Below are 18,054 nucleotides of genomic sequence, written 5' to 3' on the forward strand. Positions count from 1 at the left end.
GTTTTTTTTAATAAGCAATGTACTGTCAAGTGCTAACATGTAATGAAACACTAATGGTAAATACACTATTTTTCTCAGTTCAACCTAACTCATGGCAGCTTTAACAAAAGATTATGCTGACATTTTGAATACATCCTTAACTGTCACTAACATGTCTGCAGTGTGAAAGCTGTGATTTATAGTCAAAGATACACACTGACACATGACTATCATTTTGCCAGTATTACTAAAATCTATTTTGTCTCAAACAATGAAATAATGTAGTTGTCTTTTTAGAAAGCCCACCCACATTCACCTTTACAATACATAGTGTGGTTAGGGAAAGATTTCTATTTCAAAACCAAGTTCAGTAGCCAAAAAATGTTGCCAGATTTTTACCTGGATGAATAGGAGGCATATCCATTGCAGGTCTTCCTGACATCATTCGTGGGTCCATGTAAGACTGCATCATAAGCCAGCGTGGATCAAAGCCCATTGAAGCTAAATGCTGAGGATGTGGCTGCATGGGCTGGTACAGGGGTCTATGCTGGGGAGGTGGGACAGGGCCACTAGAAGGCTGTGAGGGAGCAGACTGTGGAAGGACACCTTGCTGCTGTTGCTGCCACTGCTGCTGTTTCATTTGCTCCTGCATAACAGAAAACAGTATTACAAGACTTTATGTTATGATGAGGATTTGAGCAGAATTCAAATAACCCTTGGAAAAAAGTAGTACAATGATCTCCAGGACACTAAGCATTCTGAAAGTTAATTGCAAACATGCATCATGTTGAGCTAGGAAAAAAACAGACTGGACAATTTAGAATAGCTCCAGTTCTGCTGGTTTTCTGCCAAGACACAGAACCACCTTCACGTGATGACTTCATGCACGTCATTTAATGCAAAGTGCTCTTCAGACCATGAGACCCAAGTCCAAACCACATTTGTGTCACACCCTTTAAAGAAAAGCTGCAGACACAATGATCATCAGACCCCAGGTTCCACAGGAGACACCCTACTTGCAACAACTGATGCAAAATCAGTCAGTTTTAAAAGCCTCTCCTGCCTTCTGCTCACTTACATACTTTGCAAGCAACAGTAAATGTTTCATGCAGAGCAATTCCAGCCGACATCACAGATAACAATGAAAGCTTAAGTGTTGGTTTTTGGTATTTAGAGTAAGGCAGAAGACATCATTCTTTTAATAAGTTTCCTTCTTTTAATGAATTGGTTAGTTACCTGCTGCCTCTGAAATCTTGGTGGTAATGATTTCTGGAACTGTTTAGAATAGCCTGAGGAAACAGCAGGACGAGGCTGAGATCCTGAATCTGGCTCACTTTCATGAGTCACCTGTGAAATCTCTTTCTCATTCCGACCACTATCTTGTCGGGTAAAGACTGCTTGATCTTCTGAAAAAAAACCACACACATGTGGGAGACAAGGGTAAATCTTAAAACTATGACAACTTGACCACCATGTCAGATAAAGGATGTTGTTCTAAAATGAAAAGTCTGCCTTCTCTAACCTCACAGTCTTAGTTTCCAAAACCTTTAAAATAAAGGCAGAAAAGTTAAGAACAACCCTTCAGAACAACTGTTGTTATTACATCTCAAGTCTCCCTTTCAAACTCAAATACACCGGGTAATCAACCACTGCCATTCAGGTTGCAACTATTATGTGACTTAAGTGCTGCATTAATGCTACCACATTACATCTAAACCAACTTTTTTTATGAACCAAGGTTTGGTTTTACAATCACTTTTACACATTTAAAGTATAACACAACCTTATTAAGCACAGCCTAAGAGTTCTCCTATGGCATTCAAGTTCCACTACAAATAACGCACCAAGTTTAAACAGGTGCTCTTTGTGTCTATTTCTCTAGGCTTGCTGGAAGAACAGAAGATCTGAAATAATTTACTTTGAGTTGTAGCAACATGAGTTGCTAATCCTCATTTAGCAAGTAAACAAAGCCTGCTTTTCTTTCTGTATTCTTCAAAGTCGAGTCTAAATCACAGAACTCAATTTTTCCTTTTAACATTTTGATGAGTTGGGCAAACAGGTCTAGCTCAAAGGACAGTTAGCAGCTGTAATGTGCCAGGAAAAACCATGGTCTATGATGCATGGGTTAAGTATGCAAATTAAGACTCCTAGATTATAATTATGCTCTGTGGCTCAGCTTTCAGACAGACAACTCCTACTTGCATGCAAGCGTACCTTTTTCTTCCTTGTTATTTCTGGTTTCACTTTCTTGTTTTTCTACCACATGTGTGGCCACAGGTTCTACAGGCTCAGGAATGTCATGTGCTGGCTTCTCCTCTTCTTTTTCTTTTTCCTTCTCTTCTTTTTCCACCTCCTTTTCTTTCTCTTTCTCCCCTTCTTGCTCTTTTGCCTTCTCCAGTTTTTCTTTTTCTTCTTTTTCCTTCTCCCTTTCCCTCTCTTTTTCCTTTTCCTTCTCCCTCTCTTTTTCTCTTTCTCGCTCTCTCTCCCACTCCCTCTCCTTTTCCCTCTCCCGCTCCCTCTCTCTCTCCCTTTCCCTCTCCCTCTCCCGCTCCCTCTCTCTCTCCCTTTCCCTCTCCCTCTCCCGCTCCCTCTCTTTCAGAGGGTCTTCCCGGGAGGGTTTTGACACACAGCCAAATTTCTCATTTAACCGTTTTAGCTTTTCAGCACAAGCTGCTTTTCGCTGTTCTTCCATTCTTCTTTCTTCCTCTTCCCGCCGCTTACGGGCTCGCTCAACTGCAGCGGATATCTCTGACTGCTGTCTTCTCCTCTGTTTCCAAATTTCATCTTCATCTGGTACTGGTTTAGGGGGAAAGGGTCCCTGCCTTCCAGGTCCTAACTGGCGATCAGGGGGAGGAGGGTGCTGTAATATTAAAATCAATTAAGTCAAGCTGAACACGTATTATATAAACAGCCAACTGAAATACTGCATTTTAACTATTTGTCTACACATGTTTTTGCATGACACCTTTGAAAAGCAAGATTTGGAAGAAGAAGCAAGCCCTCACCACCTTCCTGCTTCAGTTCAGACTCATGCAACCCAAGCTCAGGAAGGAGAGGTAAAGATTCAGTCTTTACCATCACCAAGGCAAAGTGATAGCAAAAATGATCAACCTCTCAGATTTGGTCACAGCCTGCTCTCAATCACAGAGACCCAGGGCAGATCTCACACAAAAGTCCCCCAAGGAGCCAAGGAAATTCAAGGTAGCTCAGGATAACAGAGATTTTAATAAGGACTGTTGAAAACTCGTATGTATGTACGTACACATTTCAGTTGGGACTTCATCTCCCCGTCTGCCTTGGCAGCCAGCCCTCCAGCATTGTTCCCATGCCCCTCTCCTTTCTAGTTCCCAAATGAGGCTGGATAACTGAAAGCTCTTGAAGTTCTCATGCATTTCATGTGCAACTTACTAGATGAGGCTTTCTTACACACTTAGCAGCACAACTGCTGCTGGGATCCCATTCTTACTGGTCCCAGACACTACAACCATTTTCTTCTTGAAGAGAAGACTTATCCCTAACGTGAGGCATATTTTTACTTTTCTTAGTCTAAATCCCTCCACCACAGCATTAAAGAATTTAACTCTAGGAAATAAGACAATTCTAATCTTTCTTACCGGTGGTAGAATAGATTTTGGATGAAGAGCAGGACCACCTCTTTCATGTATAGAAGACTGTGCTGGAGCCCGATCCTATTGGATCCAAGACAGTACCAGGGTTAAGCTAACTCATGACAACATTCCAACTGACAAGTTTTAGATTTACTGTTTTCTACTGCATTAAGATACTACACCTAGTGAACTATCTGCACATGATACAAACTTGCATGCAAAACAAAGGCAAGAACACTTCCACTTTATGTACTGAGAGCTAAACAATTACTGTAAAAATTCACACATCCAAACTTCAGAGCTTATGTGACTACACTTTTTTCCTCAGATTCAATGTAGCATCAAACCCTGAAAAACAATGTGATCTTTATATAGGGAGAAAGCACATGAAAAAACAATTCAAGATCCCTCATCTTCATTATTACTGGTGTCAAGAGACAACATTTCTGGGAAGTGTTCAAAGCCAAAAGTAGCTTTTTAGGGGTGATGGGGGAAGTAAAAATAGGGCTAAAGCAGGCATAAGCTGAGGTGGCTGCCAACCTTACTCTGCTAGAGGATAAACCAAAAACCAAAACAGCTGAGCTGACAAATTCTACACGGTCTGTATAAAATCTATCTGCCTGACATGTCAGAAGGAAGCTGACACGTTACGTCTAAGTTGCACTGAATAAAGTGGGTCATAATACCAAACAAAACCCCAAACTCCACCCAGGAAAAATGTGTGGAACAACTGGGCGGTATTTACTCTGTGCTACTATAAAACATGATGGACACCAGAACAGCTTCATTCACTGTTACAGGGATGGACAGACAAAAGTATCAAGTTAAAGCTTGTCAGTTGAGTCACAGTAACTGACACAAGAGTTCTCACCCCCTCACAACTGTGCATTGGAACACAATAGATAAAGACGTACTATTTTTATTTTGCGATCAGAAGCAGCTAAGTTGACTAAGCAGCACCTGATCAGTTACCATAGCTCAGCTAATGCTTTCAGTAGCTAACGCTTTCACTCATGTTCATAACCTTAACTGACCTGTCAGTTTGGAAAGACATCCAAGCAGGATCTCTCCTGACAAGGCTGTTGCCAGAAGAGCTGAAGAGAAGAGCACACAAACCTGATCGAGCGGAGAGCTTTTGCTGTAAGACCCTTTGGTTGCTGCTGTGGAAACCTGGGTGCCAGACTTAGCACTTGTCTGTTCTTCTGCTTCCTTCTGGCCATCAGAAGCCTGGGAATCTTTTGATGGTGCTTGTTCATCACTATGTGCAAAGAAAAAAGAGAAACGTAAGATGTACCCCACACAGGTGATTTATCTTCTATCCTCAATGTTTCTTAGCAAGACCAGAAGTTTCTCACAGCAAGAATAATTTCTACTACACACCCAGCTGACTAGAGTCCGCAAGCAGTTTTGCAATTTAAGAAAGTATTAAATTACTGGAATAAATGTTATCGGAACTAGTACCTGCACTCTTTTCATTCAATTTTCCCAAAAGCTAAGCTAGTTAAGTGGCATTCACACCCAACTGGCAATACCAACTCACCCGCTTTCCTTCTCTTTTTGACTACTTCCTTGCTCATCATCATCACTGAAGTTCAACTGCTCAGTGTAATCCACTTCACTCTGAGCACCTGATGCATAAGCAAACATTCAATTAATCTTTCAGAAAGATTCAATGCACAAATAACAGAAACCATTGATCTAATGTTCTTACCTGCCCAGCCTTCATCGGCCTCAGCATCTAGATTATCAAATTTATCAAGTTCTTTAAGTTCACTAGCACTAAGAATGGATGGGCGCTCAATAGGTTCTGAACACCATGAAGGTGGTCCTCTTCCCCTTGGCCCTCTAAAAATAAGAGAAACAAAGGCTACTATCACTATTTATCCACAAAATTACTAGATTAAATGTCAACTTGTATGACAATTATTTGAAGTATACAGTAGTCTTTCAAATACAGTAGAAACGTGAGCTATCATGCACACATGCAACTACAGTAGTTCAAGTAATTACTGCTACACCACCAGTTGGTTCTTTATGAAAGAGAAACACTAGATGCTATAGCCTTGATGCACCCTTCACAAATAAGCCAAACATCAATCAACAGTAGAGAAATCACACACCTTTTAGATTTCAACCAACACACTGCATAGATCTGGCATGCTTCTTAACACCAATTTATTCCACCTTGCAGATATTTTTTTATACTCTTCATGCTTTCCCACTATCAAAGATTCTGTACCTTCTCCCTACTCTTATACTCAAGTTCTTCCAGCCATCCCTCTCAACTTTTCTGTCCTCTTCCTGATCCCAACCACAGATCACCTGTCAAAGTTTGTACCCTACTGCCTATAGCATCCCCCATTTCCTCACACATGTGCACAGCCATCCTAAACTACGGAGAAATACACAGAAAGGAGAATTTTATAATGCATTACAGTTCTATTTTAACCAGTGGGCATTAGAGTAGAGAACCAGGAATTAATTACTTTCATTATAACAATGGAAGAGTCCTTTTACAAGCAAAATACTGGTTGAAGTGTCAGTGGTATCCCCAGGTGACTCCTGCCCTTCTCAATCAAAAATGCTGTAATGTACAGAATTCCCTCAAGTTTTGCAGTTGAGTTGTCAAAATACAAATCACTCCACAGCACTGCTTCACTCACAAGCCAAACTTGTGAGACTAAGCAGTGGCATTACTTATGCAGTGTATAATCATAATCAAGATACTCAGTGCAATTTTTTTGCTTTCTTTGTTTTTTCCCCACTGAGTCACAAACATACTTCATACCCTCACAACACCACCACTTGTAAGGTTTCTTACCTGCTAGGTTCGGAATTGGGAAACCTTGTTGGACCTTGCATGGAAGGAGGATATGCCATTCTAGGATACTGATTAAACATCTAAAAATGTTTTAAAAACAGGAACCATGCGTTAAAAAAATATAATTGCATACTGAGATCATCAAAGGAATCACAATGGAAGTAAAGCAAAACTCTTCTCTCAAGACAGTTTGCTTAATATTGCAACTGTGTGACAATGTCATCAAGGTGATTACAAGTGTCAATCAACTCCTGACAAGTTTAAACTCAGTGTAGCAGGAGGAGCCACATGCAGCCACATCCTTTGAAGAGTTGGTTTGCAATCCCACCCTTCTAGCGGAACAGCTAAGCATTCCGTGGAAGGAGGAGAAAGGGGCATAAGGAAATAACATGAGCTAATAATCAATCCCTGCTGCTTAGGAACTTTTCATGTAACCATCACTTACGTAAGGTGGCATCATTGCTCTGTACTGAGATGAGATAGGTGGTTGCTGCTGGCCATTCAGCTTGGGTTGAGGGATCTGGGGTAGCCGCACATCCCTCTTCTCTGCTGCCTTCTGGCCATCGTTCTGCTCTGCTGGTGTAGCATTACCATCTTCTTGCCCAAGACCCTTAGCTTCTTGATCAGTTGGAGAACTGGGCGAGTTGCTCTTATTACCACCTTCTCTCCAACTAGTAGCATCTGCATGGACAGAATCAGTATGAGAAAAACACAAGAACAGACTTTATATTACAGATTTACAGACAGGCATAACTACCCAGTTTTCAGTGACACAGCGATCTGTGCAGACATGATCGTATTTGGTACTGAAACGAAGCAATGACTACTTGAGAAAACAGAGGCTGTTTTCTAATCCTCTTCAGCCTTACAGCCTGGTGTGTTCCTGAAGGGCAAGAGTTAAATGTATAGGCTGCTCTAGGTGTACTACTCTACCTTCCAAAACACAATGCAATTTAGGAAGGATAGTGATAATAGCACAGGAGAGAAATAGCTGTGATAAGTGGGCCACTGTTGACTCAGTGTGAAGATGCTGTCAAAGGAAAGATCAAGCTTCTTCGGCAGCAAAGGCCTACCACGAAACTCTCAAGCAGCTCTAAATGACATACACCTGTGTATTATTTTTCTAAGTGATGACAGAGATACCCAGAGTCTGGCTTGTATCTCTGTGTAATAAGGATGGAATAGAAGGGATGAAGGCTGTACTTCTGGGTGTGAATGTCAAACAAGAAGTCCAGGAAACGTAAGGGATTTTAATAACCTTATCACTTGTGCCAAGCAGTCCAGTCTTACGAGTTTGTCTATAGAGCATGGGTTAGGGGGAAAACAAAAAGTGTGTGTGTAAACTTCAGAGCAGTGCTCAAAGTCAAGGGGACCAACGAAAATTCAGACACACACTGTAAATAACGTGCCTTTAGGAGCACAAACCCTTTAAGTGGTGTTAAACTATGCTGTGAAGTATCTATTACAGTTCTTCCACTTATCTTTGCTGGGGAGCACAGCTGCTAAAGGGGCAGTACTCGCCAAGTTTGTTCAGCCTTCTGCTGTCAGACCCAAAAGGGCTTAATATAGCATGTACAGTGCTGACCAAAACCGTAACTGCCTGCAGGAGGCTGGAATAGATATACGTAACTACTTTCCTAATTTGGAGCTGGACATCTCTTGAATTTCTTGACAACATATTCTTTAAATCAAAATGAAACAAGGACTCGAACAAGCACACAGCCTCAGCCTGCAGGACCTGACAAACAAGTCAAGGAAAACTGAGACCTGTAACACAGAAAGAACTTAAGGATTCCTCAAGAGCCCAAGCCCTCTAAAAGCAGTGCACATCTTGCCTATTAATGGCACAAGACAGTGCCACCTGCAACGCAGGGAAGGATCCCTACTCCATCAAACCTCACAGAAAACAAACTTTTGAGGAAAAAGGGAATCCTGGTTTTCCACTGGAAAGAAGCACGATCTCAAATGCCTCCCCCATTAAAAGCATCTGGGGAAGCAATACTTCCTTCATTTCTTCACTGAGACATATGAAAACAGCACTGTTATGGTTGTTTTCACTACATCTAATCCCCCACTGCTGAAAGATCCAGCTAGTCAGAGCACCTCAGCCATGAGCTAAAGATGTCAATGCCTTTCAAATCACAGTCCACTCTTTTGGCATCCTGTGGATTAAACTTCCCATTCAGGATTCAGGTTATTCATAAGAGTAATAACCATTTAAGTACAACTCTCACAATGTTTTATATAATTAGTTAATACTGGGAGAGTTCTTCAAATACTTATTTTAGCTGTTGTGACATCCAGCAGCTAGAAGAAAACATCAGTATTGTGCAACTAACAAATGTTCCTGGGAGCACAAGTGGAGTACCGACTAAGTTGGGAAAACAGAAAGTGAACTGCAGGGTATGATTAAATGCCCCATTTTCCACACACCAGCAACACAGTAAAGCAAAGACCCCAACATCTGTTTCTTCAGTGTAGGAGTGTACTGATTAAAAAAATCAATTTATTTCGTATGGGGCAACAACTTCCATATAAACCTGTGCGATTTCACAAAAAAATTTTCAGTATATACTTACTTTGTGGTCGTAAGCTGGGTCCTGATCCATGCAGCTCTTCAGGTGCATCTTTCTCTTTGCCTGACTTCTCCTGATCCCCAGCTGCCGGCAGACTGGGAAACTCTTGCTGGAAATAACTATTTACTTGAATAGCTGGACCTACACAGTGAAACAGTCACAAAGTGTTTCTGTAGTCAAACCAGTTCAGAAAGTGGTAAAAGCCTGATCATCCTTAAAAAGCGAATCTTAAAGCCGCATTAATTTACTGGTAACACAACTCATAGGCAAAGAGCAATCCTTGTAAAGCATTCATGTTTGCTACCGAAGTTGTTACATTTACTAGGCCAACTACCACACCTGTCAGGGCTGAGAATAATCCACAAGCACCCGAGAGCAATTATGGACAACAGAACCAGACTTAACACAGGGAGCAGCTTAAGTTCCTCAGCTCTGTTAACACATACCCCTTTCTAGACAGAGATTTCCTTCATTTTATTCTACTACAGCCAACCCATGAATGGGCAACTATGCTATTGCAAAAGCCCTTAAGATTAATTGCTGTTCTAATTACAAACAATTCTTCAGGATTTTAAAAGGCTTTTTACATTATGAGAAAAGTAACAGAACTGTAGCATTGATTTCTACACCCCTTGACGTTGTAAATCAGGATTGGAATTTAAGACCTCTGTTGCACATGGTAGGGAAGCCAAATACATATGTCTTCCTCTTTACAAGGTTTTGTTATGATCTACTTTCAATCAATGCCATCACACCTCGCCCCCAATGGATATTGACCTATAGGTCAACAGCATTCTAGTACTGAATCACCGATAATTTTAGAGAGGGAAGATTTCTATTCCAACAGCCTGAATAATGCCCTGTTCCTATACCGGTCTCTACTACTGGCTGTTATATGAGATATCATGTTAGGTTACATGGACTATAGGGCAAAGTCACAAAAAGGGCTCTGAACATATGCCATCCAAACCCCCTCAATCCTGCTTTCTAAAACTCAAAAACGGGTATTATAGAGTTTTTCTCCAATGTTTCAGTCACACCACGATATGCTTTTTTTTAAGCCAACATCTAGAAAAGCTTCTGTTCTCTCTGATCTGTGAAAGAATTCTTCATAACAATAAAACACAGGGATCCTGACATGGTGGTGTATGGTGGGTTTTTTTTTTTTGTTGTTTTTTTAAGATTAAGAGTCAAGCACAGGATAAACTCCTTACACTTTATACTTTCTTTGTAAAGACATGACAACAAATACCACCACTTATCGCTGTGCCTACAAAATGCCTTGAAATCTTTCAATCTTTGTTCCGACTTTACATACTACAGATCACATTAACTGTTCTTGTTAACAGAAATTGGGCTCTTGATGCTCTCAAGCAGCTACAACCAACTTGCTTAGTGGGACTGAAAACCAGTCACACTAACCAGATGGCCTGCCAGGCAGGGAACCCTCATTGGAGGTCCTGTGGCATGCAACATTCATGAGTGTTAGGAATCTTGAAAGGTGTTTTTGCTCAGGTCTACACAGCAGCAGCAACAATGTTTTAATTACAAAGTAACAGCATCCTCAGTGATCTTGACTGCGCTTAAGCTGTCAACTTGAAATAGCCAGATTGTCAGGCAAGAATTCAAAGATGTTATGCTAGCAATTAACCCAACTGTTAGCCAGTGCATGAGCTGGAAAATGCATGCTGCCATTACATTTTAGAAGCCTTTTCGTTCTACACGGCCATGCACAGCACCACAGAAGGATATAATCTTGCCTCACTCAACTGACATCTTAAAAGAGCATGAGGTGGCTGGCTGAATGACTGCTGGAACACGTACAAGGCATCTGGAAAAACTACAAGTTCCACCAGCCAACTGCTGACCAGGAAAGCATGAGCACAACAGGTGTATCCTGAGTTTCAAACTGAGGAGGACAGCAAGCAGCTGATGCCAATTCACATTCTGCATTTCTTCTTGAAACAGCAAACCCACTACTGCATTAATTGAATGAAATGAGGGTGCCATCTGGGCTTGGCACACAAGCTGCCATGGTAACAACAAAATAATTAGCTAAATGCAGTTTGAAGCCACTGAGCCGAATCACTATTTCCTGTGTCACAGAGATGATATTATCAGTTTATGTAGAAAGGCTGGTATGCAAATCACTTTGCATCAGCATTACATCCTTTTTTTATTATTCTACAAAAATGCTGCAAAAGCTTAAAGGAGGAGAGCTCCTATATTTGACAATGAAGGAAACACTGAACATTAGAGAGGAGAGCAAGTGGAAAATCTAGAGTTGTCACTTCTAATACTGAAGGAAAAAAAAAAAAAAAGACAAAATCATTAGATATGCAATGTTAACCCCGTATAATGGCTCAGAAGTTACCTTCATGCAATTCAGATTTTACTATTCTAATATCTCTACCCAGAAGAGAACTCACTTCTTCAATCTGGAAGCCAAAACTGTTTTATAGGCACAGAAAGCTTATCAATTTCAAGGAATAAAACATGTTGCAGGTTATTTTCATAATGAAGACACAGGAATTCAAAGTAACCTCTCATTCTACAAGCAACTGTAAAAATCTGTTGAAGATTTAGCTCTGATCTTACAACTGTAATGAAAACACTCAAGCTAAGATTCATGCTGATACAAACAGGTCTCCAACCTTTCATACAATTATGTTAAAAAAACCTAAAACACACCTTTAATGCTTTTTCCAGAAAAAAGCTTAACTGAAAACTATCACTTTGAAACAAAAATAATCAAGGAATCTACAAAATAGAGGAAGAAGTAATGCTGTAGCACACATTTAAATAGAAGCAAGACTACAGACATTTTCTACAAAATGAACAAGAATTATTAGAATGATCACTGTTTATGGTTCTCCTTCCCATGCCAAAATTGCACACACTGCAACTACTGACTTGAGATTTTCCCTCCTCACTACAGCCATGGTCAAGACCTTACGCTGTCACCATCATTTTCCCTGTCAATCCAAAAGAGGTGACTATACCAGCCCTTTTAAAGACAGTCAGGCCTGCTGCTAAATCGGCCTGGAGTTTGCTTGAGTGGCTGGGGACTGGCTCACCTGCCAGCCTAGAAAGTTGCTTCCGCAGCATTTGTAGTCGCAACTGCCCTGGTCAAGACTCAAATGATTGCTGAGTCCGGGGGTCTTTCATAGCAGCTTTCACAATCTCCCAGGCTAGTCAAGAACCCCTCCACCTTGACATCACTTACCGTCTTGTCCACCTGGTTTGGTGTTGGCCCATGATTTGGCAACAGGAGCTGCTTCTGGAGGAGCAGGAACAGCAGGTTTTGGCTGTGTCTGCGGCACGTCTGGCTGTCTGGAATTAAGAGGAAAAGCACTTGTGAATACAAGAGGGTGAGCACCGAATACAATCATCAGGATTACTAAAGCAAACAAGTGGATGAAATGAGGTAGCTATGCAGCTGAAGAACCAATAACTACTGTTCTGCAGAAAAAGCATTTTCTTATATAAAAAGAAGTTGCAGTAACAGTTAAAAATTGGAATAAATCAGCTAATTCTTTCAAGAGTAGATTTCCCAAAGTGGAGAGGAATGAATGAAAATGGCTGGGCACAAAATGCAGTCAGGCATGAACAGAATTACAATTTATATATAACTTATTATAATATATACTTATATATAACTTTTATAATGAAGTAGTGTACTGGACAATCAAAAAACAATCAATCTACAACCATGGAACGGAATAACTTGGAATAATGTTCTCTTGCCTCAGGAGTTAGAGGGAAGCATTTAGAGACCACCGTGAACTGAGAGAAAGAAGGTAAATATATGTCAGAAATTACGAAGTAAAAGGAACTGGTAAGGAAAGCTAAAGACATAATGAATGAATTACGGGTACCATGAACTGGAGCCCAGAATTTTAAGTCTATTACGAACAAAGTCTCAATTTCACCACCTTAGCAATAAAAAGGCAGACATAAGCACTCAATTTTGTCCAATATAAAAAATAGGCATATTTTTGAAGATCCTTCTAGTCTACAGATTCAGTTATGTTGCTTAACTTCTTTCAATAGCTATTTCTAGATCTGCATATTCAGTTAACTTAAGACTCCAAAGCATTAGTGTCTACAAGTCAAGACCGCCAGCTCATTAGCAGTAATACTGATAAAACAGGAGTTATGGGGCAAATCCACAGGATCACTTTATGATACCAGTAAAGAGATAACTAGTGCAATACCACGTCAGCTGACTTAAAATAAACAGTTATTAATGCTTTAAATAGATCCTAAAGTAATCCTAAACTTCTGAGGACCGCTACCGAGAACTCCATTCCACTTGGGTTCTGCAGTGGTCAACCCAAAAGCACTACACAGCAGTCTTAGAACTGACATAGCAGTTAACTATCCCCAAAAAACTCAACCATTGCTGGGGAGAAACACACTGGCTTCTTACAAGGATAACTGAACGCAATTTTCATATGTTTCCACAGATTACCACAACTAAAAAATAATAATAAAAAAATCATCTTTTCTACTTAGCTGTAGTTCCTTATAGATGCACACTTGCTAAGGGGAAGTTGTAACTTACATGGCTGTACTTTGTCACACAAGTTAAACAAGGGACAGGACTACTGAGGAGCTTATTCCTTGCATTTCTACTGTTTCAAGGCCAAGCCAATTCAGAATTTGAGTTATATGAACACTGTCCTAGGGGTGTGGGTTTTGGTAAGGGTAAGAACTCAGCTTGATGCCAGCTGAATTAATCAAATCAACACACATCAGGCTGCACTATCCAGGAAAAAGTGAATGAAGCAATACCCAGAGGAAGAGTGACAACTTGGGCAAGCAGCAGAAAAAAAATTCATAATCACAGGAAACAACTCACTCATGTGAACTCCAACGCAGTGATTCAAGAGAAGAAGAATTAAACTGAAGCAAGCTAATACCAAGATGTTACATTTACACACAACATTTGCAAGAAGAATACCAAAACACTTTACATGTGAACTGCATTTTTTTATAAGCATATTGCAATACCGGAGAAATATAGCAGTAGTTACAAAAATGGTCTGAAGATTTGAGCAAATGCATTAGGTGGTCTGAATTCAGGAGGATTTACTCATGGCCTGGGCATACACACCTGTTCCTGGGAACGAAAGCCTCCCTCCTACTAGGCAAACACCTTCCAGTCGCAGATAAGGGACAGCTATTTATTTAACAGCAACATCAGCTACTAGAATAACACATGCAGCAGGCTATGGAAAGGCAGGCAAAAATGCAGATAAAGTGTGTTTTACCCAAGCAAGCTACTGGCTCAACATAGATTTAACTAGACAAAGTCTAAGTGACCTTGAAGTGCAGGAAGATGTTGTTAAAGTACCATACAAAACACCACACAGAAAATTGTAAATATGTAGTTTCATAAGCTTAAAACAAAAAGCTAAACACAACACTACACTCCTGAACTCTAACAGCTTTTCAGAGATATCAAAACCTGACATTTAGATGCAGGAAAGTATACAAGGAGAAAAAAGAGGGACAGCAAGAAGGCGAAGAACATTTTAATCCTCTTTTGCTTTCACAAGTGCTAGTAACATACAATCAGTGTCTCTTTTCAAGTATCTTTCAGAACAATTTACATGTTAAGGTATAAACATTTAATACCCACTTCTACTTTTGTAGTGATGATCATATTCTATTTTAAGCTTACATGGCAAAAGATGTACTTTAAAATACTTTCTAATTAGATATTGAATTTTACTCTGTTTTCTTCAGCTGACCTCCTGTACAAGTGTGAAAAACAGCAGATGAAACTGTACTGAGCACGGAAAGTTATACTCTGTATACAGCAGTGCATCACCATCAATTCCATTTTGTTTGTATCACATATTGGGGGAGTGTGAAACAATAGTGTAAAGTTTAAGACAGAAATTTTTTTGTAAGTCTGTAGAATTTATGGCGCACCAACCAAACAAAGTACAAATATGAAAAAACATTAGGAAAATAAAGCAGACATTCAAACAAATGTATACAAGCCAAGAATTTTTGAGCTTTCTCTGCCATGCATCAGTACAATCACACTAATATACAGATTTTTGCATACTCTCACAAACTTGCAAGTTACTATTTAATTTAGCTGCTGTGTACATAAGGGTTCTTCCTACTAGAGTTTCAGAAAATTTGTAAGGTGATTACACTGAACGTTGCTGTAGTATCACCTTTAAGCAGCCATCAAAGCTTACACAAAGGTAGCCATGGCAGGTGGCTAAAGGAAACGCTCATGGCCTCACATGGAATTTGTTAGCAAAATGCTTTCAACTGAAGCGTGGGGCATTTTTGTTTTAATAACTCCCCCCCAACATTTATCTCCCTAATAGCAAGATTCTTTCTCACAAAAATTAATAGCAGTGCTAAATCCTCTCTGGTAGCTATCTTGAGGGCAGTCAAGTCTAGCCAGTTTCTTCCCAGGACCTGCTCAACCCTTGTTTCTGAAAAACTTGAGAAAAACAGCACAGCAAAACCATGCAGATCTCATTGGTCACTTACTTTTCTTCTTCGTGCTGTTCTTGTTTTGAAGCCCATCCTGTGCCATCTTTAGGCACAATGTTCACATTTGGGTCATTGCCTTTGTTCTCTGCTTTGAGACTGGGGAGGTTAGCTGGGGGAGGCATCCTCCTTGAAATAGCAACTTTTCCAAGACTCTGTAATCCATGGCGTGCGGCAACTGCATATCGAAAGAGAAAGTATAAGTTATCAATGCTGTTTATTAGTGTTTATTTTAAGTTATCTTAAAAATGTATGAGTATTATGAATTAGAAATTAAGAATTCTTCATAAATAAAAAAACCCAGCAAGTAGGAATACTTGGTCTGGGAGAACTTGAGTACTTCTTGAATAGTGGGTCAACTATGGCTAGCCTATTCCAGACATTAAAAAGCATATATGGTCCCACCTTTACACACAAAAGCTAGACGAACCATTTCAAATACGATGATGTCTTAATATCCTTTAACATGTCAAGCATCATTCTCTTGTTCCTTGTGGAGTTAGATATACCTCGATGAGTCCAGGAATACCCCACATGGGTCCAATCCATTTCTTTTTTGCTGACGGTTTCAGCTGGCAGATGCTGCTCTTATAAAAATATTCCTACAAATCCCATTTACACCAGAACCACAAGTATGGAAATACACTATGAAGTTAATGCACTACACAGGACATTCAACCTGCCAGGTGAACAAGTACAAGACACTACCCTCAGCATGTTGAATCATTACAAACACCTCAGTTTCAATCTTTAAAAACAATATTGTGGCAAACTTTGTTAAAAGTCTGAGCACACTCCCCCTTCTTTGACCTACAAATTTAGGCAAGTATGTCAAATGAAATTCAAAGCCTTCTGAGTGTCATTCCTCCCTGGTTCTCAATCCAATCAATCAGGAAAAAGCAGGCCCACAGTGGCCTTATTTGAAAGGTCACTCTAAGTTTCACCCAGTGTTTGTCTGCAAACCAGACAAGCACCCTATCTGAAAGTGAGCACTACCTTCTCATTAATCAAACACCTCCAGTGCCAAACATGTTAATACAGTAAAAAGTGCAGCTGGGGAATGGTATGTCATGTGCCGATAACAAATGAAGACTGTAGCTATAAAACAGTTTTTATTTACCTCTAATCTATTTCCTACTAGACTGCAAATGCCATCTCCCTAAATGGATACTCTTGTTTACAGCTAACCAGAAACTGTAATCAACATGGCTTTCCAGAATTCTCCCTCTTAACTGTTTTACCAAGCAGTTTAAAAAAAATTCTTGCTGTGGTTCAGTGCTCACTTACTTTGCACTCTTAAACAGTACTGCAGTAATGATGAAACAGAAGGCAAAACTGAAGTCAGTTTACTCACCTGTGGTTTTCTGAGTTTCCAGTGACTTTCCCTTGTAAGTATTAAACAGACTGAGTGTTGCATACTTTGTTTTTCCATCCTTTGCTTTTGTACTCTGGCCTGACTTTTCCGACATTTCGATGGAAACTCATCGAGTCTGGTACCTCCCGCTCACCTCTCAAAATTCGCCTGAAAACAAAAGCAGAGCAGTAAAGAAATATGAATATAAACCAATACTTAAGACTGAGTTCATGGGACAAAAGTGCACCACATATTTAACACCATTAGCACTGTTTCATTTAAGCATACAAGAGATGCCATCAAACACATTAGCTCCAGAAACTCCTAGCCTTATGTAACACTTGTAATTTCAAAGTATTTCCATCTCTAGAATTTGAACATCACAAAGCAAGGAAGGTCATGATTAAATTAATATCAGACCCTGTAAAAGTGTTAAATACTGCCCATGATTTCACTAAAACCCCAAACCAACAAACAGTCAAAGTCTCCATCAGCAGCTCGCTTCCCACTGGGGAAGCTCAACAACTTCACCCACTCCAAAGCCAAGTGCTGAGATACCATTAACTGCGGTACAGTACTTCGAGAACTTCGGGTTTTTTCCCCTCAGTTGAAATCATCATGAACTCAACAGAGAAATTAAACACACAGAGTCAGAAGTTTTCTTTATCAAAACCAGGAACACAGTACATTCAGACAGGGAGGGTGAGAATTCCTTAAACTAAGAGTTACACTATTCTTCTTGCAGCAGTAAATTACAGGGCTGTTAGATCAGGTCATCTCTCTCCTCCCTCCTTCTCCCAGAATAGCAGGCTTTGAGAAAAAGAACCCAGCAATTATCACTGATACTTCACCTGAAGTTCTTAGAAGTAACTTGCCAGAGTTGCTACTTATCATCAGGCAGGAACACAAGTGAGCATTCACTTAAACAGAACATTATTATATAGTTGACTTCTCGTAACAAGACTCAAAACCCCTGCTACCCTCCTTTTACAGTAACTTTTTTATATATTTCCAAATGAATTCCAGAATAGTTATATATGCTCAAATACTCTTGCATTTCATTCTAAAAGCAGACAGCAAGAAGCAAGACATCCTGGTCAAACCCTTTCATAATCAACAAACTCACTGGTCAAAACTCAGGGCCTCAGATCTTCAAAATGAATTTGATTCATGTGCATGGCACCCACACAT

At 40.0% G+C, this 18,054-nt stretch overlaps 1 protein-coding gene across 22 annotated transcripts in view; it reads right to left on the reverse strand.

Moving 5' to 3' along the window:
• The window catches only part of PRRC2C (proline rich coiled-coil 2C), a 75,192-nt gene that overhangs the window by 39,381 nt on the left and 17,757 nt on the right, over nt 1-18,054 (reverse strand). For 21 of the 22 annotated variants that reach the window (XM_080407307.1, XM_080407295.1, XM_080407298.1 and 18 more), the window contains 13 exons: nt 16,864-17,031; nt 15,510-15,687; nt 12,211-12,317; nt 8,988-9,125; nt 6,854-7,089; nt 6,409-6,488; nt 5,299-5,432; nt 5,128-5,215; nt 4,704-4,845; nt 3,594-3,668; nt 2,194-2,839; nt 1,216-1,385; nt 379-625 (listed from right to left, as the gene is read on the reverse strand). In XM_080407307.1, the coding sequence (XP_080263433.1) occupies nt 379-625; nt 1,216-1,385; nt 2,194-2,839; nt 3,594-3,668; nt 4,704-4,845; nt 5,128-5,215; nt 5,299-5,432; nt 6,409-6,488; nt 6,854-7,089; nt 8,988-9,125; nt 12,211-12,317; nt 15,510-15,687; nt 16,864-16,978 (2,356 nt within the window). In that variant the 5' untranslated portion in view covers nt 16,979-17,031. Of the gene's footprint in view, nt 1-378; nt 626-1,215; nt 1,386-2,193; nt 2,840-3,593; nt 3,669-4,703; nt 4,846-5,127; nt 5,216-5,298; nt 5,433-6,408; nt 6,489-6,853; nt 7,090-8,987; nt 9,126-12,210; nt 12,318-15,509; nt 15,688-16,863; nt 17,032-18,054 lie in introns of those variants that run through there. The other variant, XM_080407303.1, reaches the window with a different exon arrangement.

Source organism: Falco punctatus (genome assembly GCF_963210335.1).
Source record: "Falco punctatus genome assembly, chromosome: 11".
In the NCBI taxonomy this organism is placed as follows: Eukaryota; Metazoa; Chordata; class Aves; order Falconiformes; family Falconidae; genus Falco; species Falco punctatus.